The sequence below is a fragment of the Mesoplodon densirostris genome, chromosome 16 (genome assembly GCF_025265405.1).
Source record: "Mesoplodon densirostris isolate mMesDen1 chromosome 16, mMesDen1 primary haplotype, whole genome shotgun sequence".
Classification (NCBI taxonomy): domain Eukaryota; kingdom Metazoa; phylum Chordata; class Mammalia; order Artiodactyla; family Ziphiidae; genus Mesoplodon; species Mesoplodon densirostris.
Window position 1 is genome coordinate 46,402,763 of NC_082676.1, and position 18,580 is coordinate 46,421,342.

General features: G+C 42.6%; 1 protein-coding gene across 3 annotated transcripts in view; it reads left to right on the top strand.

The window, feature by feature from the left end:
* The first annotated feature begins 755 nt into the window (after nt 1–755).
* NSMCE1 (NSE1 homolog, SMC5-SMC6 complex component) overlaps nt 756–18,580 on the top strand; it is a 36,239-nt gene continuing 18,414 nt past the window's right edge. Inside the window, exons 1-3 of one of the 3 annotated variants that reach the window (XM_060078461.1) lie at nt 774–814; nt 1,214–1,305; nt 7,921–8,067. In XM_060078461.1, coding sequence (XP_059934444.1) covers nt 7,932–8,067 — 136 coding nt within the window. In that variant the 5' untranslated portion in view covers nt 774–814; nt 1,214–1,305; nt 7,921–7,931. Of the gene's footprint in view, nt 815–1,213; nt 1,306–7,920; nt 8,068–18,580 lie in introns of all 3 variants that reach the window. The other 2 variants (XM_060078459.1, XM_060078460.1) reach the window with 2 other exon arrangements.

Sequence of the window (18,580 nt, forward strand, 5' to 3'; positions counted from 1 at the left end):
ACTTTCTACTGGTCTATAATTAGTTACTTGTTACCTGTTGCCCTTGCTAGACTGCACGACCAGCTCTCAGACCAGGGACTGGAATACAAACATTTGTAAAGTGAGTGCCCTGGAGACGCAAAACAGTCCGTTCACCTCTGTTAATAACTTCATTTACTTCTCACAACAATGCCCAGGTAGGACAGTAGCTAACATTTAATCAGCACTTCCAGGTGCCGTTTTATCTTAAAACCTCACAAACACACTATTTCTTAGGGACTATTATTATCCCTACTAGACAGAAGAAGGACCTGAGGCTCAGTGCAGCTCCATGACTTGCCCAAGATCTGGCAACTAGTAAGTGACAGTCAAGATTCTAGCGCACGCTATAAGACAACAGAGGCCTCTTTCTTGACCATGAAGCCACACTGTCAGTTCTACAGATGGGAAAACTGAGGCCTGGGACAGGGCACTAACTTGTGCCCACGGAATCGCGCCCATTGAAGAGGGCATACTGCACTCTTGCTCTTCCCCCTCTTGGGCCGCGGAGTGCCACTGCGGAGCGGCAGGCGGAGGACGAGAAGCGAAAGCCCTTTCCTGTAAGGTACCGAGAGCCGCTTAGATGCGCGAACTCCCGCCCTAACTGAAGGATCCCGCGACTCCAAGGAAACGGCGCGGGCTGGAGAACAGGAAGTGAATCGCCCGGTGGGAGGGACAAATCTGCTACAGTCACCAATGGGAACGCCGCGTCCGCGTTTGCCCCGCCCCGAGGGAGGGCCCGAGCCCGCCTTTTTGCCTTCGCCGCCGGCAGTGTGGGCTGCGCTTGGGCGCTGCGGTGGGTAATCGGGGCGCGGGGGCGCGAGGCTGACAGGGAACGAAGAGGGCGGCTCAGGAAGGCGAGGGGCGGACGGCCGGTGGGGGTCAGGCCCCGGGGGTCGGTCCGCGTGTTGTGCCACAGTGTGGCTCCGGGGCCCGGGGGCTGGGGCTTCTCAATTCCTGATGGGGAAACTGAGGCCCCGACAGGGGCGGCAGAGCTAGGTAGACCGGAAGCTCGTCCATCACACGCAGACATTTTAAAAACGTAATATTAGGTGAAAAAATACTTTAAATCATAATATTAGTTGAAAAAGCAAAATACAAAATTCTTTGTAAACTGAATAAGTAAAATAAGGCCTTCACTGATCACCCTCTTAGTCTCGCCGGCCTCTGTGCTTCCCCTCTATTTTGGGTACAGAACTTCTTACTTTGTACAAGTCCGCAGCCCCTTATTTTAAAGCCCTGAGGCTGGATGTGTTCAGAACCCCGATTTTCTCGGATTTTCGGAAGGTAATATGGCGCATATATGTTCTGTCATATCTTCAGCGGGGTCTGGGGCAATGTCTTGTGATCAAATACATTACTTTTCTCACAGCTAAATGTGTGCATATTTACGCGAAGGGGGTAAACAACAACCATAAATAGTCTCATCTGAGGTCAGAGCAGGTTTTCAAACTTAAAAGATTAGTTTTGAGAACTTTAGAGATTTGAGAATTGCAGATAAGGGACCTGGATCATAATTTTATCGTTCACTCATATTTCTCATTAATTCGGCCTGAGGCTGCCACAGTTCCTCACCCTGCTTTTGTATGGTCACTTCTCTGTCTCCATCACTAACGCTGTGTCGCCTTGTGCTCTCTCAGCCTCAGTTTCCTCATCTGTAAAATGGGATCAGTAATGCTTTCCTCATAAGGTTCTGGGGAGGATGAAATGAGACTGTGAATGTGAAACATTAATACTGTGTCTAGCACTTGGCTCAGATAGTTATGTTTGAAATTTGCTTATTCCACAAACATTTCTATTTTTAAATTATTTGAATGGTGATACACCCCCCTTTCATAGAGACAACTGACTTCTCTGCATAAACGAGCCTATATGTATCTTTCACCCTCATTTTCCCACCCCTTTTTTCCCAAATTATAGCATTGTATACTGTTCTATACCTCCTTCTTATTAACATTTATTTTGGCTGTTTCTTAACATACTTATATAATTTTCTTTTTTTTTTATTAAGCTAAGTTACCCACCTATAAAAATGTGTGATATAAGTTTGAAGAACAAAAGTACAGTGAACACCATCCACACACCACCAAGTTAAGAAATAGTACATTGTTGGGCTTCCCTGGTGGCGCAGTGGTTGAGAGCCCGCCTGCTGATGCAGGGGACACGGGTTCGTGCCCTGGTCCGGGAAGATCCCACATGCCGCGGAGCGGCTAGGCCCGTGAGCCATGGCCGCTGAGCCTGTGCGTCTGGAGCCTGTGCTCCGCAACGGGAGGGGCCACAACCGTGAGAGGCCCACGTACCACAAAAAAAAAAAAAAAAAAAAAAGAGAAATAGTACATTGTCATATCCTCAAAGCCTCCACTGAATCATTTTCTTCCCTCCCTAAAGATAACTACTGCCCTAAATATTATGTTATCGTTCCCTTGTTTTTCCTTGTACTTTTTAGCATCTATGTATCGCTCATGAATGCAGTGTACGATTTTGCTAGTTTTTAGATTTTATATAAATGGGATCCGAATATATATTTTGTGTGACTTGATTTTTGCACATAACATTACATTTATGAGATGCATCCATGTTACTATGAGTAGCTCTACTTCATTGCTGTTTTGAATTCCATGGTATGATTATAAAGTCTTTATGTAGGTGTTCTTCAGTTGATTGGCACTTATACTGTTACCAGATTTTTGCTATTACATCATGCTTCATAAACATACTTCCTGGGGTAAATATGGAAGTTTCTGTAAGGTATATACCTAATAGTAGGTTTCTGGGCATATCAGATTTGTAGTGATATCAAATCAATGTCTGAAGTGGTTATAAGGGCTTATACTCTACCAGCAGTGGATGAAAGTTTCAGCCTCAGCCATTCTTAAGAATTTATGCCTTTCTGGTGATGGGTAAGACATTAATCACTATGGTTTTAATACTCATTTGCCTGATGACATTGAACATTTCTTTACGTATGTATTAGTCATTTGTGCATTCTCTTCATAAATTTTCTCTTGCTCATTTTTCTCTTACATTGCCTTCCCCTTACTGATTTGTAAGATTTGTTTATATATTCTGAATCTTTTGTGTGTGGCTTAAATGTGTTTCGGATACCTTCCAGTTTGAGCTTGTCTTTTGTCTCTCTGTCTCTCTCTGTCTCTGTCTCTCTCTCCCCCACTTTCTGTATTTTTGATGAACAGAGGTTCTTAATTTTAACAAAATCGGATTTATCAGTATATTCTTTTATGGTTTGTACTTTTCATATCTTTTAAAGAAATTCTGCTTTCCCTACCTTTGGGTCATAAAGTTATACTCCTATATTGTTGTCTAAAAGTTTTATTGTGTTTCCTTTCTTATGACCTTAATCCTCAAGAATTGAGTTTTGTGCATAATGTGAAGTAAGGGTCTAGTTTTATTTTTTTTCACATATGAATAATGGGTTGTTCTGGCACCTTTCATTGAAAAGTCTGCTTTGATCTGGAGTTCCATTTCTTCAACATATCAAGTATCCATATATGTATACATTTCTATTTCTTAGTTGTCTGTTCTGTTCCATTGGCCTTATTTGTCCATTTCTGTACCATTATCACCCATTATTCATTACTCTACCTGTATAATAAGTCGTGGTACCTGGTAGGACAAGTCCTCCTGCCTTTATCTTCTCTAAGAATGTCTTTGCTGCTTTGCCTTTACATTTTCTATGTAAAATTTAGAACCATCTTGTCAAATCACACACAGACATGTACAAAGCCTGTGAGGATTTTGATTGGAATTGTATTGATTCAATTGCATTGGATCAGTTTGGATTTTAAAGTGATTGCTTTGAACATTTCATTCTTAAGTGTTATGTGTGCTGTGGGTTTTTGTAGAAGTTTCCTTCTATTCCAAGTTTGTTAAAGAGTTTTTAGTATGAACAAATATTGAATTTTATCAACTATATTTTCTGCATCTATTAAGATGATTGTATGCTTTTTCTCCTTTCTGTTAATGTGGTGGGTCATACTGATTGGTTTTTCTCTCCCGCCACAGCTTTATTGAGATATTATTGACATATGACATTTTTTTAACATCTTTATTGGAGTGTAATTGCTTTACAATGGTTTGTTAGTTTCTGCTTTATAACAAAGTGAATCAGTTATACATATACATATGTCCCCATATCCCCTCCCTCTTGCGTCTCCCTGCCTCCCACCCCTCCCCCGGTCACAAAGCACCGAGCTCATCTCCCTGTGCTATGCGGCTGCTTCCCACTAGCTATCTATTTTACATTTGGCAGTGTATGATGTCCATGCCACTCTCTCACTTTGTCCCAGCTTACCCTTCCCCCTCCCCTTGTCCTCAAGTCCATTCTCTAGTAGGTCTGCGTCTTTATTCCCGTCTTGCCCCTAGGTTCTTCATGACCATTTTTTTTTGTTTGTTTTTTAGATTCCATGTATATGTGTTAGCATACGGTATTTGTTTTTCTCTTTCTGACTTACTTCACTCTGTATGACAGACTCTAGGTCCATCCACCTCACTGTAAGTAACTCGATTTCATTTCTTTTTATGACATGACATTTGATGGACTTTCAGATGTTTAACCATTGCTGGGATAAACCACTCGATCACAGTATATTGTCCTTTTCACATTGCTAGATTCGGTGTGTTAACATTTTTGCTATGTTCATGAAGGATAACGGATTTTCATTTTACCTTCTTTTGAAGTCTTTATTAGGTTTCAGTGCCCAATTTATGTCAGCCTCATCAGATGCTTTGGGGATGGTTTGTTCTTTTTCTGGCTCTGGGATAGTTTATGTAACATTTGAAATGATTTGTTTCTAGAATGTTTGGTAGGATTTCTTGATAAATCCATTGGGACCTGAAGTGTTTTTTGTGGGAAGATAAATTTCCCATAAAATGTCTTTAATGGTTATGAAATTGTTTTGGTTTCTAAATTATCTTTAGTCAGTTTTGAGTGAATTTCCTATGACTTTGTACATATTTAAAATACAGCTTATTTTAAGTTGTCTATAATATCTTTTTAAAATGTTTGTCTCTGCAATTAGTTTCCCTTTTTCATTCCAAATATTATTTATTTATAAGTTTTCTCTCTCTTGGAAAATCTTGTCAGAGTTTGTCACTTTTATTAAGTGTTTTCAAAGAATAATTTTGGTTTTATTGATCTTTTCAGATTTGCACTTATTTTCTATTTCATTAATTTCTGGTCTTTATTATTTTCTTTCTTTAACGTTCTTTGGATTTAATTTGCTGTTATTATTTTTATAGCTTCTTCAGATGGATGTCTAACTCACTAATTTTCACGCCCCCCCAAATATATATATATATATATATAAACATTTAAGACTATTAATTTCTCTCTACTGTTTTAGTTGCCTCCCACCAATTTCTATGTGTAATATTTTATTTTCAGTTCAAAATATTTTCTGATTTCCATTAACAATTCCTCTTTGAAAAAGGATAATTTAGGAGTGTGTTTTTTAAATTTTAAAGTTTTTCTACTTTTCTTTCTGTTTCTGGTTCCCACCTTTATTGCATTGCAGTCAGAGAACATGTTCTGTATGAGACCAGTCTTTTACAGTTTGCTAAGACTTGCTTTCTGACCCATATGTGGCAATTTGCAAAATTGTTCCAGGTATGCTTGAAGATCGGGTATTCTGTAGCTGTTGAGTACAATGTTTTATGCATGTCCATCAGATTAAGCTTTTTGTTGTGTTTTACAAATCTTCTCTATACACACATTTTTTTTGTTCATTTATCAGTGATGGAGAGGGATATGTTAGAATCTCCCACTATGGTTATGGATTTGTATGTTTATTTTTGTAGGTCTGTTAACTGTTTTGAGGTTCTGTTATTATGTGCTTGAATACTTAAAATTGTTATGGCTTCTTTGGAACTGAACCTTTTTATCATTTTAGGGGGACCATCCTTATCTCTAGTAATGCTTTCTGCCTTTAAGTCTATTTTGTGTCATATTAATATAGCCACACCAGCTCTCTTTTGGTTAGTTCACAGAGTGTATATTTTCCTATCCTTTTACTGTAAATTTTTTGGCATTCTTAGTTTTAGAAGTAACTTCTATGTCATATAGCTAGGTTTTATTAATTATTCAATTTGACAGGTTTTTGATCTGGTTTAACAGCCTGGCTCTATCATCTACTTAAAGACCCTTAGTTTGGAAAGCCTGAATCTCCAGAGTTTCTAGGGTAAAAGTCCGAATTCCTCAGCCCAGCGTATTCTGTTCTTTTGTCTGGAACAATCACTGGCAAATAAGGGTACTCAGTACCTAAAAATAGAATGGATGAATGAAGGTACTGATCCTAGTGATAGGAAATAGACTTGGCAGGACGTGGGGACCGGCTGGATCTAGTCAGCCTCAGGGGAGAGGAGGGTCAGGGTTTGATGCTCAGGTCTGCGGTGTCTGTATGTCTGCGTGGACTGTAACACCCAAACCAGATGATTCTCGAAGAGGACTTGGGGGGAGGAAGGGGTTGAGGAAGGAGAAGATGAGTCTGGTTTAGGATGGGTTGAGGTTGAGATGCTGGTGAGATATTCTCGAGGAGAGCTAGCAGGCAGTCAGAGAAGCTGGTCATGAGATGGTGCATCTTCCCAGCTCTGAGGCCCAGCTGATGACGCCGTTGAAAAAGAACAGTGACTAACCTTTTTGCGTATCTCCTAGAGCTAGTTCTTGGCAAACCCTTGGTAGTCATATCTCATTTAAACTGCATCTTATTCTTTAAAGATCGTATTATCCCCATTTTATAGAAGAAAAGACTGAGATTAAGCATATTAGCTAAAAATGTGTGTGTTATATTTGCCTAAGGTAACAGTGACTTTCTTATAAGATCATAGCATCACCTGAAGTGGATGTTAAAACCTCAGAATTTCAAGCCCCTCTGCAGTCAGAACCTCCAGAAAAGACCTGGGGATCTGCATTTTTAATACGCAGGTTAGGTGATTCTTAAGATCAGACGGGTCTGGCAGGCACAAGTCTCAAAGCCATCTGTCTACTTCTCACCCTGAGGTCTTAGCCGCTGCACTGTGCCACCTCTCTGTGGCAGGGGCAGGCTTTTTGATCAGGGCTTGTGCAGTCCTTTTATCAGCTCTGATCTTTGTGGTTTGTGGAAAGATAGCGTTTTAGTAGAGAGCAGGAGATTTTCAAAAACACCCTGCAGTCCTAGCATGACAGTTATTTTATTAGTGGTTTGGGAAAGGAGAAGGAAACTAGCATTTATTAAGTGTTTACTAGTAGTCCTCTAAGCAGTGAAAGTTATTCTGATCTTATAGTGAGAAATGGGGCCTCAGCTAAATTTATCGCAGGCCATAGATCTGGTAGGAGGCTGAGCCAAGTTTCAGACCCAGAAGTATCTACTAGTAAAAACAGCTAAAATTTTTTTTAGTGTCTAGTCTGTTACCAGGCTCTTATATGTATTTTTTTTATTGAGGTATAGTTGATATACAATATTATATAAGTTTCAGGTGTACAACAGAGTGATTCACAATTTTTAAAGGTTACACTCCACTTACAGTTGTTAAAGGCTTTTATGTGTATTTACTCATTTAATCCTCATAGTAATTCTAGGGAAGACGTTTCTATCACTATTCTCACTTAACAGATCAGAAACTGAAGCACGTGGAGGTTAAGAGTCCCTGTTTCACACACCTCCGTGGTGGAGCGGCCTGTGAATCCAGGCTTTCTGGCTGCGTCCAGAGTCCACACTTCTCACCACTGCCCAGTACTAATTTGCCTCACCCCTGACTCGTGTCCTTTTCATCTTTGTACTATTCAGTGTGATGAACTAGATTTTAAAAACCATAACAAACTTTTATCTGTTAATGTAAATTGGAACAGACCATGGAACGTTGCTTTTGGTGTGCTCAGACGTGACTGGATTGCCTTTGCTTCTTTTTTAGTTCCACCATCCATGCAGGGCAGCACGGGGAGAGTGGGCGTCATGACTGATGTCCACCGGCGGTTCCTGCAGCTGCTGATGACTCACGGCGTGCTGGAGGAGTGGGACGTCCAGCGCTTGCAGAAGCACTGCTATAAGGTCCATGACCGTGAGTATCGTTTCCCTGTTCCCAGGCTGCTCTGCCACCGTGTGATCAGGGACTAGTGACACTGGACTAACACCATGTACCCAGTCAACCGGTACTGCCGATCTGGGCATTCAAGTCTCTCACCATCTCATGCCAGCCCACCTTTCTCATCTCATCTTCAACTTTTTATTTTTTTTTAAAGTAAATCTAAAGTTTAGCCCAGTGGCTAAGAACTTGGACTCTGAAGCTGGATAGTCATGGTTCACACCAAAGCTCTAGCACCTTCTCCAGTCCAAGTTGCTTCATCTCTCTAATGAGGATAATTATTTGTACTTCACACCTGGGGTGGTTCAGAGGATTAAGAGACATAGTACATACAAAACACCTGGCACGGAAGGCGCTGCACTGGCTATTGATAGGAAGAGGGCACCTTAGCACAGGGGTGAAGGGCACAGCCTTGGACTTGGCCAAATTGGTAAAGTGCCATCCCTGCCCTGTGCCACCTGTGGGCATTGGGAGCATCTTCTCAGTGGGTTGTTGGGAGGGGTAAATAAGATAACACATGTGGAACACTCAGAGACAGGACCTGGTTTCAATAACTGGAGGGTAGCAGGAGAAGCAAGAGGATCCGTTTTGATAGATCAGTGAAATCAATGGTAGATCTTACTGACTGTCAGTAAGGGTAGATCTTGTTGAGTGAAAAAAGAAAGTTGACAACTTATACCTATTGTATGATGTCATTGTGCTAAGTGTTTTTTTAAAACTTCACGATCTTTATTGTTCATGAATACGTACATCTGTGTGTAAAAATATAAAAGTGGATTCTAGAAGGATGTGCAGTACACCATAAGTGTGCTTGCCTTTGGGGAGAGGAGGAGTGGGATCGTTTTGTAGCTAGAAATCAAAGGATACTTCGTCGTTACCCTGTTTTGTTCTTTTATTTAAAAAAAGACTTAAAGTAAACACGGCATTGTCAGCATAGTCTAATGGTTGTCCTTCTGACTGATTAACAAGAAGTTAAGTATTTGTTTTTTATTCTATGTTTTTGTCTTTCTGTATTTTTAATTTTCAAAAGAAGTAGTCAGCTAAGTCGAGAGGGGTGGGGAAGGGTGTGGGAGGGGCCCTGGGTGCACCGGTGAAGGGACCCAAGACGAGGTGACACATTGCGAGAACTGCAGCCTGTGGCCTGACAGAGGCAGAAGCCAGATCCCTAGGAGCTGAGGGGGGAAGGGCAGTAAGAGGGAAGACAGTGAGTAGAGAAGCGGTATCTTCCTGATGTGCAGAGGAAGGAAGGCTTAAGAGGGTGGCGTTTAGAGAAGAGGCAGGGTTTGAAGCGGCTGCTCCAGTGAGGTATTCACGGAAAATTCTGGGAGCTGGACGGTGCGCATCAACAAATTAAAAGCTTGGAGGGGCCCTACAGTAAGGAGTCCTTTTAAACTCTGTTTAATCTTCTGTGTCCAAACTTAACTGACCTCCAAACCTTGGGAAACTCTGGACGAGAACATACGCTGTGTGGGAAGAGAACAGGTTCTTGTGGTACGTAGGTTTACAGGTTATGAAGAACTCATAATTGTACCCCATAGTAATGGGTTTTTTAAAAAAAATTTAATTCTGTGGATATTGCAGACTTCTAGAAGGATTTGAAGCAGGAGAGTGACATAATTATAGCTCTGTTTGAGACTCCCCTTCTGGTGAAAATATGTTTGCTCTAACTGCCTGTACTGTGGTGGATTGGGGTCCTTGGTGAGAGCCTCCTTTATGGAAAGGGAATATTACCTCTGTCAAGCTACCTTCTCTTGCTCTTTAAAAAAACACAGCAGGACTTTAAACCTGGCCCTCAATGTCCTTTAGTGATGGGCAGAATCATGCTTTTCTTAATTTTACCTACGTGACAGTTCCTTTTCCCTTTTAGTTTCTCATCTGAGTCCTGAGTGTGAGCTTTATTGTTGAGGGGAAGTTTCAGAGCTCACTGGAAGGAGCTCTGTGATGCCTGAGCACTAAGAATGAAAGTGGTTTTGCTTTTATTTGACCTTTCAAGTTGTCATGACCTAACTTAGGAAAGTCCTGGAAAATGTGTCTAGGAATTGATTTATTCTTCACACTTTATGTACCATTTCTGTGCATCAAGATATGGTTATGGCTCTAGGGTAGTCAGGATAGAGCTATAGGTGTTTACTCCCATCGTTCATTTAAAAAAAAAAGGGGGGGGAGAGAGAGAAAAGCTTGTTTCCAAGTGTTAATGTTATGTGAGAGATTTTTAAACTGAGGGATGATGGAATGAAATTATCTAAAGTTAAGTAAAAACTTGCAAGACCAATATTATTAATCTCCTATCTTTTGAAGAGATTCCTAGGAAATTCCCCTTTTACCAACTAGAAAAATATTTAGGTTCTCAGTGTATGATGAAACAAAGGAGTATTTGAAACTGCAAGTTTCAGTTTCCCAGAGCATTTGTCCCTTTTATCAAAGCACTTCCTATTCTGGGCTCTTGCTTGGGCTCTCCTTTTACTGTCATTAGGGGAAGACCAACTCCCCACATCTCTGGCTAGTGAAGAATTTCGATTTTTTTTCTGATGTCCTGGTATAAAGCCTTGGCCTTTCTTCCTGGCATTGGAGCACCTTAGATTTTGAACCAGGGCTTGTGTACAAGCATGTGGCCATCCAGCACCATTTCCTGAGACTCTCCAGTGGGCCAGGCCTCTGTGCAAGAGATAAACTTGACACAGAGATAAACTTTTGTTTCGCCTTGGGTTTTGTGAGTCAGACATGGAATCAGACATGGAATCAGACGATTCCAGTATAAGCCCCCTTGATGGGAGCAAGTACAGGAGGCCTGGGGAGTGGTGGTTAAGAAGACTTGGATTTGAGGATTTCCACTTTAGACCAAGATAGAGTAACAGGGACTAATTTACCTTCCTGTCTGAAACAATCAAAAAATGGACAAAAACATGCAACACTGGACATTAGTCAGTGAAGGACAGTGATCTCTTGAGAGGTAGGCATGAGGGTTTTTCCCTCTTGACACCAAATATGCATTTTTTTCCCCAGCACTGCCTCCCCAGTTCTCTGGACACCAACTTGAGTGTCCAAGAACTCAATTCAGTTCTGACACTACCTACCTGGAGTGAGGGGCTTAGTCCCACGAGACTGCCCCTACTTACGATGCCAGTCTCAAGTCCTGGGCCACCCATACTTCTGACTGGCTATAAATCAGGGTTCTCATGATGCCCTCCTCAGGTTCAATACATTGGTAGAATGGCTCACGGAACTCAGGAAGACACTTTACTTGCATTTGCTGGTTTACTATACAGGCTACAACTCAAGAACAGCCATATGGATAAGATGCACAGGGCAGGCTGTTGGGGGCAGGGCTGGTTTGGAGCCTCCGTGCCCTCTCTGGGTGCTCCATCCTCCTAGCACCTGGGTGTGTTCACCATCCCGGAAGCGCTCCAGATCTCAACATTTAGGGATTTTTTAAATGGAGGTTTTATCACGTAGTCATGATTGATTAAATCATTGGCTGTTGGTGATTACCTCAGTCTCCTCTGCCCAGAGTTGTGGGATGGGGCCGAAAGTTCCAGGCATGTAATCAAGGCTTGGTCTTCCTGGCAACCAGCCCCCATCCTGAAGTTATTTAGGGACCTGCCAAGAGTCATCTCATTAGAACAAAAGACCTGCCTATCACCTTATCACTTAGGAAATTCCAAGTGTTTTAGGAGCTCTGTGCCAGGAACCAGGGACAAAGAGCAAGTATCTTTCTTTCTTTCTTTTTTTTTAAAACATCTTTATTGGAGTATAATTGCTTTACAATGGTGTGTTAGTTTCTGCTTTATAACAAAGTGAATCAGTTATACATATACATATGTCCCCATATCTCCTCCCTCTTGCTTCTCCCTCCCTCCCACCTGCAAGTATCTTTCTATACCACAGGGAGAATTGGGGTGCGCCCTACAGTTGCCTCTGCTCACTGCTGTGAGAGCACTTTCAGGCCATGGCACAGGGGAAACCAGGCAGAGCTAGACAGACACTCTGAGTTGAGGAGATGGAGCTGAGAGTTCAAGGAGATGAAAGCAGCTAGGGTTTGTAGGACAGAGAACTGTACTAGAGAAGAGAGATGCACAGAGAGAAAAGTAGAGATCTATAGAGTGCCCCTCCACCCGCATCAAGGATCCAGCTGAGAACTGATCAGCACGGGAACTACCTGAGGCTAAGGAAAGAACCAGTTGAAAGAAAGAATTAGGGAAACAATGTGGCATGTTCACACGGGGCTGGGAATAGTGCCTATTCCAGGCCCAAATGGCTTCCCTGGTGAATTCTACCAAACATTCAAGGAAGAAGTAATACCAATTCCACCCTCACTCTTCCAGAAAATTGAAGAGAAGGGAACGCTTCCCAACTCATTTTATTAGGCTTGCATTATCCTGATACTAAAACCAAAGACATTGCAAGGAGAGAAGACTAAAGACCAAGATCCCTCATGAATGTAGATGCTGAAATTCTAAACACAATTTTTGCCAATCTCATTCAGCAATATATAAAAAGGCTGATGTAATATGACCAAGTGGGGTTTACCCCAAGAATGCAGGGTTGGTTTAACATTTGAAAATCAATCAATGTAATTCACCGCATTAACAAACTAAAAAAGCAAAACGATATGATCATGTCAGTAGGTGCAGAAGAAGCATTTGACAAAATCCAACATCTACCCTGGCATGATGAAGCAGAAGTTTCTTACAGAAAACGAAAGTGACCCTCAGGGGCAGGGTGTAAACAAGATAAACAGGACCTCAGGCCTTAGAGCAGGAGAGAGGAATCAACAACTGTCTGCACAGAGTTGAAAAATCCAACATCTATTTCTGATTTAAAAAAATAACAACCGGGGTTTCCCTGGTGGTGCAGTGGTTAAGAATCCACCTGCCAGTGCAGGGGACACGGGTTCGAGCCCTGGTCCGGGAAGATCCCACATGCCGCGGAGCAACTAAGCCCGTGCGCCACAACTACTGAGCCTGCACTCTAGAGCCTGTGAGCACAACTACTGAGCCTGTGTGCTGCAGCTACTGAAGCCCACGTGCCTAGAGCCCGTGCTCCGCAACAAGAGAAGCCGCCACTGCAATGAGAAGCCCGCGCACCGCAACGAAGAGTAGCCCCCGCTTGCCGCAACTAGAGAAAGCCCGCACGCAGCAACGAAGACCCAGTGCAGCCAAAAATCATAAATAAAAATAAATAAATAAATCTATAAAAAAAAAAAACCCTCAGCAAGTAGGAAAAGAAGGGAACTTCTTTAACCCAATAAAGGGGATCTATGTAAAACTACAGCTAACATATTTAATTGTGAGAGACCGAATACTTCTCCCCTAATATCAGGAGCAAGACAGGAACATCCATTCTCATCATTTCTGTTCACCATTGTACTAGAGGTTCTAGCCAGTGCACTCAGGCAAGGGAAAAAACAAAAATCCACATTGGAAAGGAAGACATAAAAGTGTCTATTCACAGACATGATCATCATAGAAAATGTGATGGAATCTTTGAAAAAGCTACTAGAACTAATAAATGAGCTTAGTAAAGTTGCAGGATACAAGATATACAAAAATCAGTTGCATTTCTGTGTGTTAGCAGTGAATCATCAGAAACTGAAAAATTTTTTAAAGCACAATTTATAATAGCATCAAAAATATGAAGTACTTAGGAATAAATCTGACAAAAATTTGTAAGGCCTGTAAACTGAAAACCACAGAATATTGCTGAGAGAAATTAAGGAAGATCTAAATAGATGGAGAGACATGCCATGTTCATGGGCTGGAAAATTCAGTATTGCTAAGATATCAGTTTTCCCCAAATGATATATAGATTCAACTCAATTTCAGTCAAGTTGAAACCGCTAGGTGGCGTTTCGGGGAGGGCTCCGAGGAGCTCCGGTTCTTTATGTCTCAGTGCAGAAAGAATTCAGTGAGAGGCAAAGTGATAGATAAGAAGTGATTTATTAGAATAGGACGCTTGTGAGGTTACAAGTAGCAGACGGGCAAGAGGGTGCCATGTGCCGAGAACTTAGTGGGCCACAGTTTTATAATCAAAGGAAAAGTGGGGAGGGGGTAAAGGCCTCCCTCTTCCTCATTCTAGAGTAGACGGCAGGCTTCCATCATCAGCTCCTCCTACAGGTTGGCCAGGGGAGTTTTCTTGTCCCTACTTGGTCAAGCCAGGACTGTCGTGGCACTATGGAAATGAGCAAAAAGGCGGTGACATATGCTAAAAATGCTAAATCATCTCAGGTTTTGATATAGTGTCACCTTTTCCTTATATTTTTGTTTTTAGTACATGCAGAGGAGTGTGCCCTAGGAATCATTAACTTACTGAGTCAGGATATGGGTAGGATGTGGGTCTCATGCCACCATTGTTTTATTGTTTTGGGGTGTGTCTCATACTTCTGTTGCATGGTTTTCTTGCTAAGGAAGTCTGCTTTCTTTTTTTTTTTTTTTTTTTTTTTTTTTTTGCGTTATGTGGGCCTCTCATTGTTGTGGCCTCTCCCGTTGCGAAACACAGGCTCCGGACGTGCAGGCTCAGCAGCCATGGCTCACGGGCCCAGCCGCTCCGTGGCATGTGGGATCTTCCCAGACTGGGGCACGAACCCGTGTCCCCTGCATCGGCAGGTGGACTCTCAACCACTGCGCCACCAGGGAAGCCCCCAAGTCTGCTTTCTTGAGTCATCATTAACTTACAGAGGTCGCCAATACTTTTTTCTTTACTTACAATCCCCTAGCGGGATTAACTATTTAATTACAGTAAGTCCCCTACATACAAACGAGTTCCATTCCAAGAGCATGTTCTTAAGTCCAATTTGTTCGTAAGTCCAGCAAAGTTAGCCTAGGTACCCAACTAACACAATCGGCTATATAGTACTGTACTGTAATAGGTTTGTAATACTTTTCACAAAAATAATACATAAAAAACAAACAAAAAATAAAGAAAACATTTATAATCTTACAGTATAATACCTTGAAAAGTACAACAGTACAGTACAACACCTGCCATACAGGGGCTGGCGTTGAGTGAACAGGCAAGAAGAGTTACTGACTGGAGGAGGGAGAGGAGGTGGGAGATGGTAGAGCTGAAGGATCATCAGCAATAGGAGATGGAGGGCAAGCTTCAATTTCACTGAAGCCTGATGTTGATGGCACAGGTTCTGGTTCCTTGCTGGGTTCAGTTCTATCTACCCTCCTGAAAAACCGATCCGGTGATGTCTGGGTAGTAGGTCCTTTTTTCTTGTCATAGATGACACGGTAGCACTGGATTGCGCGCTGAATGGCTGCTGCACCTTCGTGTGCCGTGCTACGTTTGGGTCCTGTGCCTCAAAAACTAACAGTGCCTCCTCCTCAAATAAAGAAAACGCCCTTGTCATTTCCTGTGTTGTGAATCTCTTCAATTCTTCACTTACTTCTTCTTCCTCTTGTCTCTCTTTGTCCTTTCTCTGGGCACGTTCGCATCTTTGGAAGTTTGCAACTTGAAGGTTTGTATGTAGGGGACTTACTGTACCTACTTTGTCCCTTTACTCTGTCCCTATCAAAATCCCAGCAGGGTTTTTTTGTAGAAATTGACAAGCTGATTCCAAAATTCACATGGAAATGCAAAGAACCGAGAAGAGCCAAAACTATTTTGAAGAGGGAATCAAACTTGGACGATTAACTCTGATTAATTAGGTTAATTAAGATTACCTGATTTTAAGACTTATTATATAGCTGCCATATCAAGGCAGTGTAGTATTGGCATAAAGAAAGATATACAGGTCAGTGGAATAGAATAGAGAGTCCAGGAGTAGACCCACACGTAGATGGACAGCTGATTGTTGACGGACATGTGAAGCCAACTCAGTGAAGATAGTCTTTTCAAAAAATGATGCTTAGGAGGGCTTCCCTGGTGGCGCAGTGGTTGAGAGTCCGCCTGGCGATGCAGGGGACACGGGTTCGTGCCCCAGTCCGGGAAGATCCCACATGCCGCGGAGCGGCTAGGCTCGTGAGCCGTGGCCGCAGAGCCTGTGCATCCGGAGCCTGTGCTCCGCAATGGGAGAGGCCACAACAGTGAGAGGCCCGCGTACGGCAAAAAAAAAAAAAAAAAAAAAAATGTTTAAAACTTTGGGCCTCCCTGGTGGCGCAAGTGGTTAAGAGTCCGCCTGCTGATGCAGGGGATACGGGTTCGTGCCCCGGTCTGGGAGGATCCCATATGCCGCGGAGCGGCTGGGCCCGTGAGCCATGGCCGCTGGGCCTGCGCGTCCGGAGCCTGTGCTCCGCAACGGGAGAGGCCACAACAGTGAGAGGCCCACATACCGCAAAAAAAAAAAAAAAAAAATGATGCTTAGGGCTTCCCTGGTGGCGCAGTGGTTGAGAATCTGCCTGCCCATGCAGGGGATACGGGTTCGAGCCCTGGTCCGGGAAGGTCCCACATGCCGCAGAGCAACTAGGCCCGTGAGCCACAACTACTGAGCCTGCGCGTCTGGAGCCTGTGCTCCGCAACAAGAGAAGCCACCGCAATGAGAAGCCCGCGCACCACAACGAAGAGTGGCCCCAGCTCACCGTAACTAGAGAAAGCCCGCATGCAGCAACAAAGGCCCAATGCGGCCAAAAATAAATAAGTAAATAAATTTATTTTAAAAAAATGATGCTTAAATAATTGGATATCCATATTCCAAAAAAATGAACCCGAGGGGGCTTCCCTGGTGGCGCAGTGGTTGAGAGTCCGCCTGCCGAAGCAGGGGACATGGGTTCGTGCCCTGGTCCGGGAAGATCCCACATGCCACGGAGCGGCTGGGCCCGTGAGCCATGGCCGCTGAGCCTGCGTGTCTGGAGCCCGTGCTCCGCAGAGGGAGAGGCCGCAACAGTGAGAGGCCCGCGTACTGCAAAAAAAAAAAAAAAAAAATTAACCCGAGCCATACTTTGCACCATATACAAAAGTTAACTCAAGATGAATCATATACCTAAACGTAAAACCTAAAACTGTCACACTTCTAGAAGAAAATACAGGAAGAAACCTTTATGACCTAGCATTAGGCAAAGATTTCTTGGATATGATCTATAAGAGAACAAATCAATAACTGCACTTCAAAATTTTAAAATTCTGCTCTTTAAAATACACCACTTAGAGAATGAAAAGACAAGCTAAATACTGGGAGAAAATATTTGAAAATCACATATCTGATCAAGGATTTGTATCCAGAACATATAGAGGACTCAAAAAACTCGACAATCAGAAAGCATACAACCCAATTAAAAAAGGGACAAAAGACTTGAACAGACACTTCACCAAAGAAGTTATGTGGATGGCAGATGAGCACATGAAAAGTTGCTCAGCCTGTCATTAGACCTTAGGGAAATGCAAACTAAAACCACAATGAGAGACTACTACACACCTATCAGAATGGCTACAGTTTCACAGACTGCGTGTGTCACGTGTTGGCAAGACAGTGGAAGAACTGGTGCTCTCATCTGCTGTTGGGTGTGAAATGATATCAACATTTTGAAAAACAGTGTGGCAGTTTCCTGACACAGCCGTTTCTCTCTCATGTACTTGTTTTTAGACTCAAGAGAAATGAAGATACATGTCCACAGAAAGGCTTGCACGTAAGTCTTCAGAGTAGGTTTACTTGTAATGGCCCCAAACTGAAAAAAACCTACTTGTTCCATCAACAGGCGAACTGATAAATAGACTGTTGTGTTATCCATCTGATGGGCTACTACTTAGCAATAAAAAGGAATGAACCATTGCTATCTGCTACAATATGAATGAATCTCAAAATGGTCATGTCCAGTGGAGAAGCCAAACAAAGGAAAGTATATACTGTATGAACCCATATATAAACAATTCTAGACAATGCATATATGACTGTAGTGACAGAAAGTAGTTCAGTGGTTGCCTGGGGATGGTATAGTGGAGAGTTGTGAGGGGTGGGAGAGAGGGATTACACAGAGACATGAGGAGACTTTTAGGGAGTGATGGATATGCTTATTATTTTGACTGTGGTGATGGTTTCAAGAGTGTATACGTATTGGGACTTCCCTGGTGGCGCAGTGGTTGAGAATCTGCCTGCCAATGCAGGGGACACGGGTTTGAGCCCTGGTCCGGGAAGATGCCACATGCTGCAGAGCAGCTAAGCCCGTGCGCCACAGCTACTGAAGTCCATGCACCTAGAGCCCGTGCTCTGCAACAAGAGAAGCCATAGCAATGAGAAGCCTGTGCACTGCAATGAAGACCCAATGCAGCCAAAAATAAATAAATAAATAAATTTATTAAAAAATAAATCAAGAAAAAATTTTTTAAAAGTGTACATGTGTATCATAACTTACTAAATTGTACCCTTTAAAAATTGTATGTCAATTACATCTCAACAAAGCTGTTTAAAAAAAAATCTGCATTTAAACCTACTTTGCTACTTGGTAGCTTTGTAACCTTGATCGTCACTAAACCCCAGAGCTTCATGAATATAATGTGTGCTGTGTGCTCCGTGGCCTGTAAGTATCCATGTAGAGGGATAAACAGGTTTCCAAAA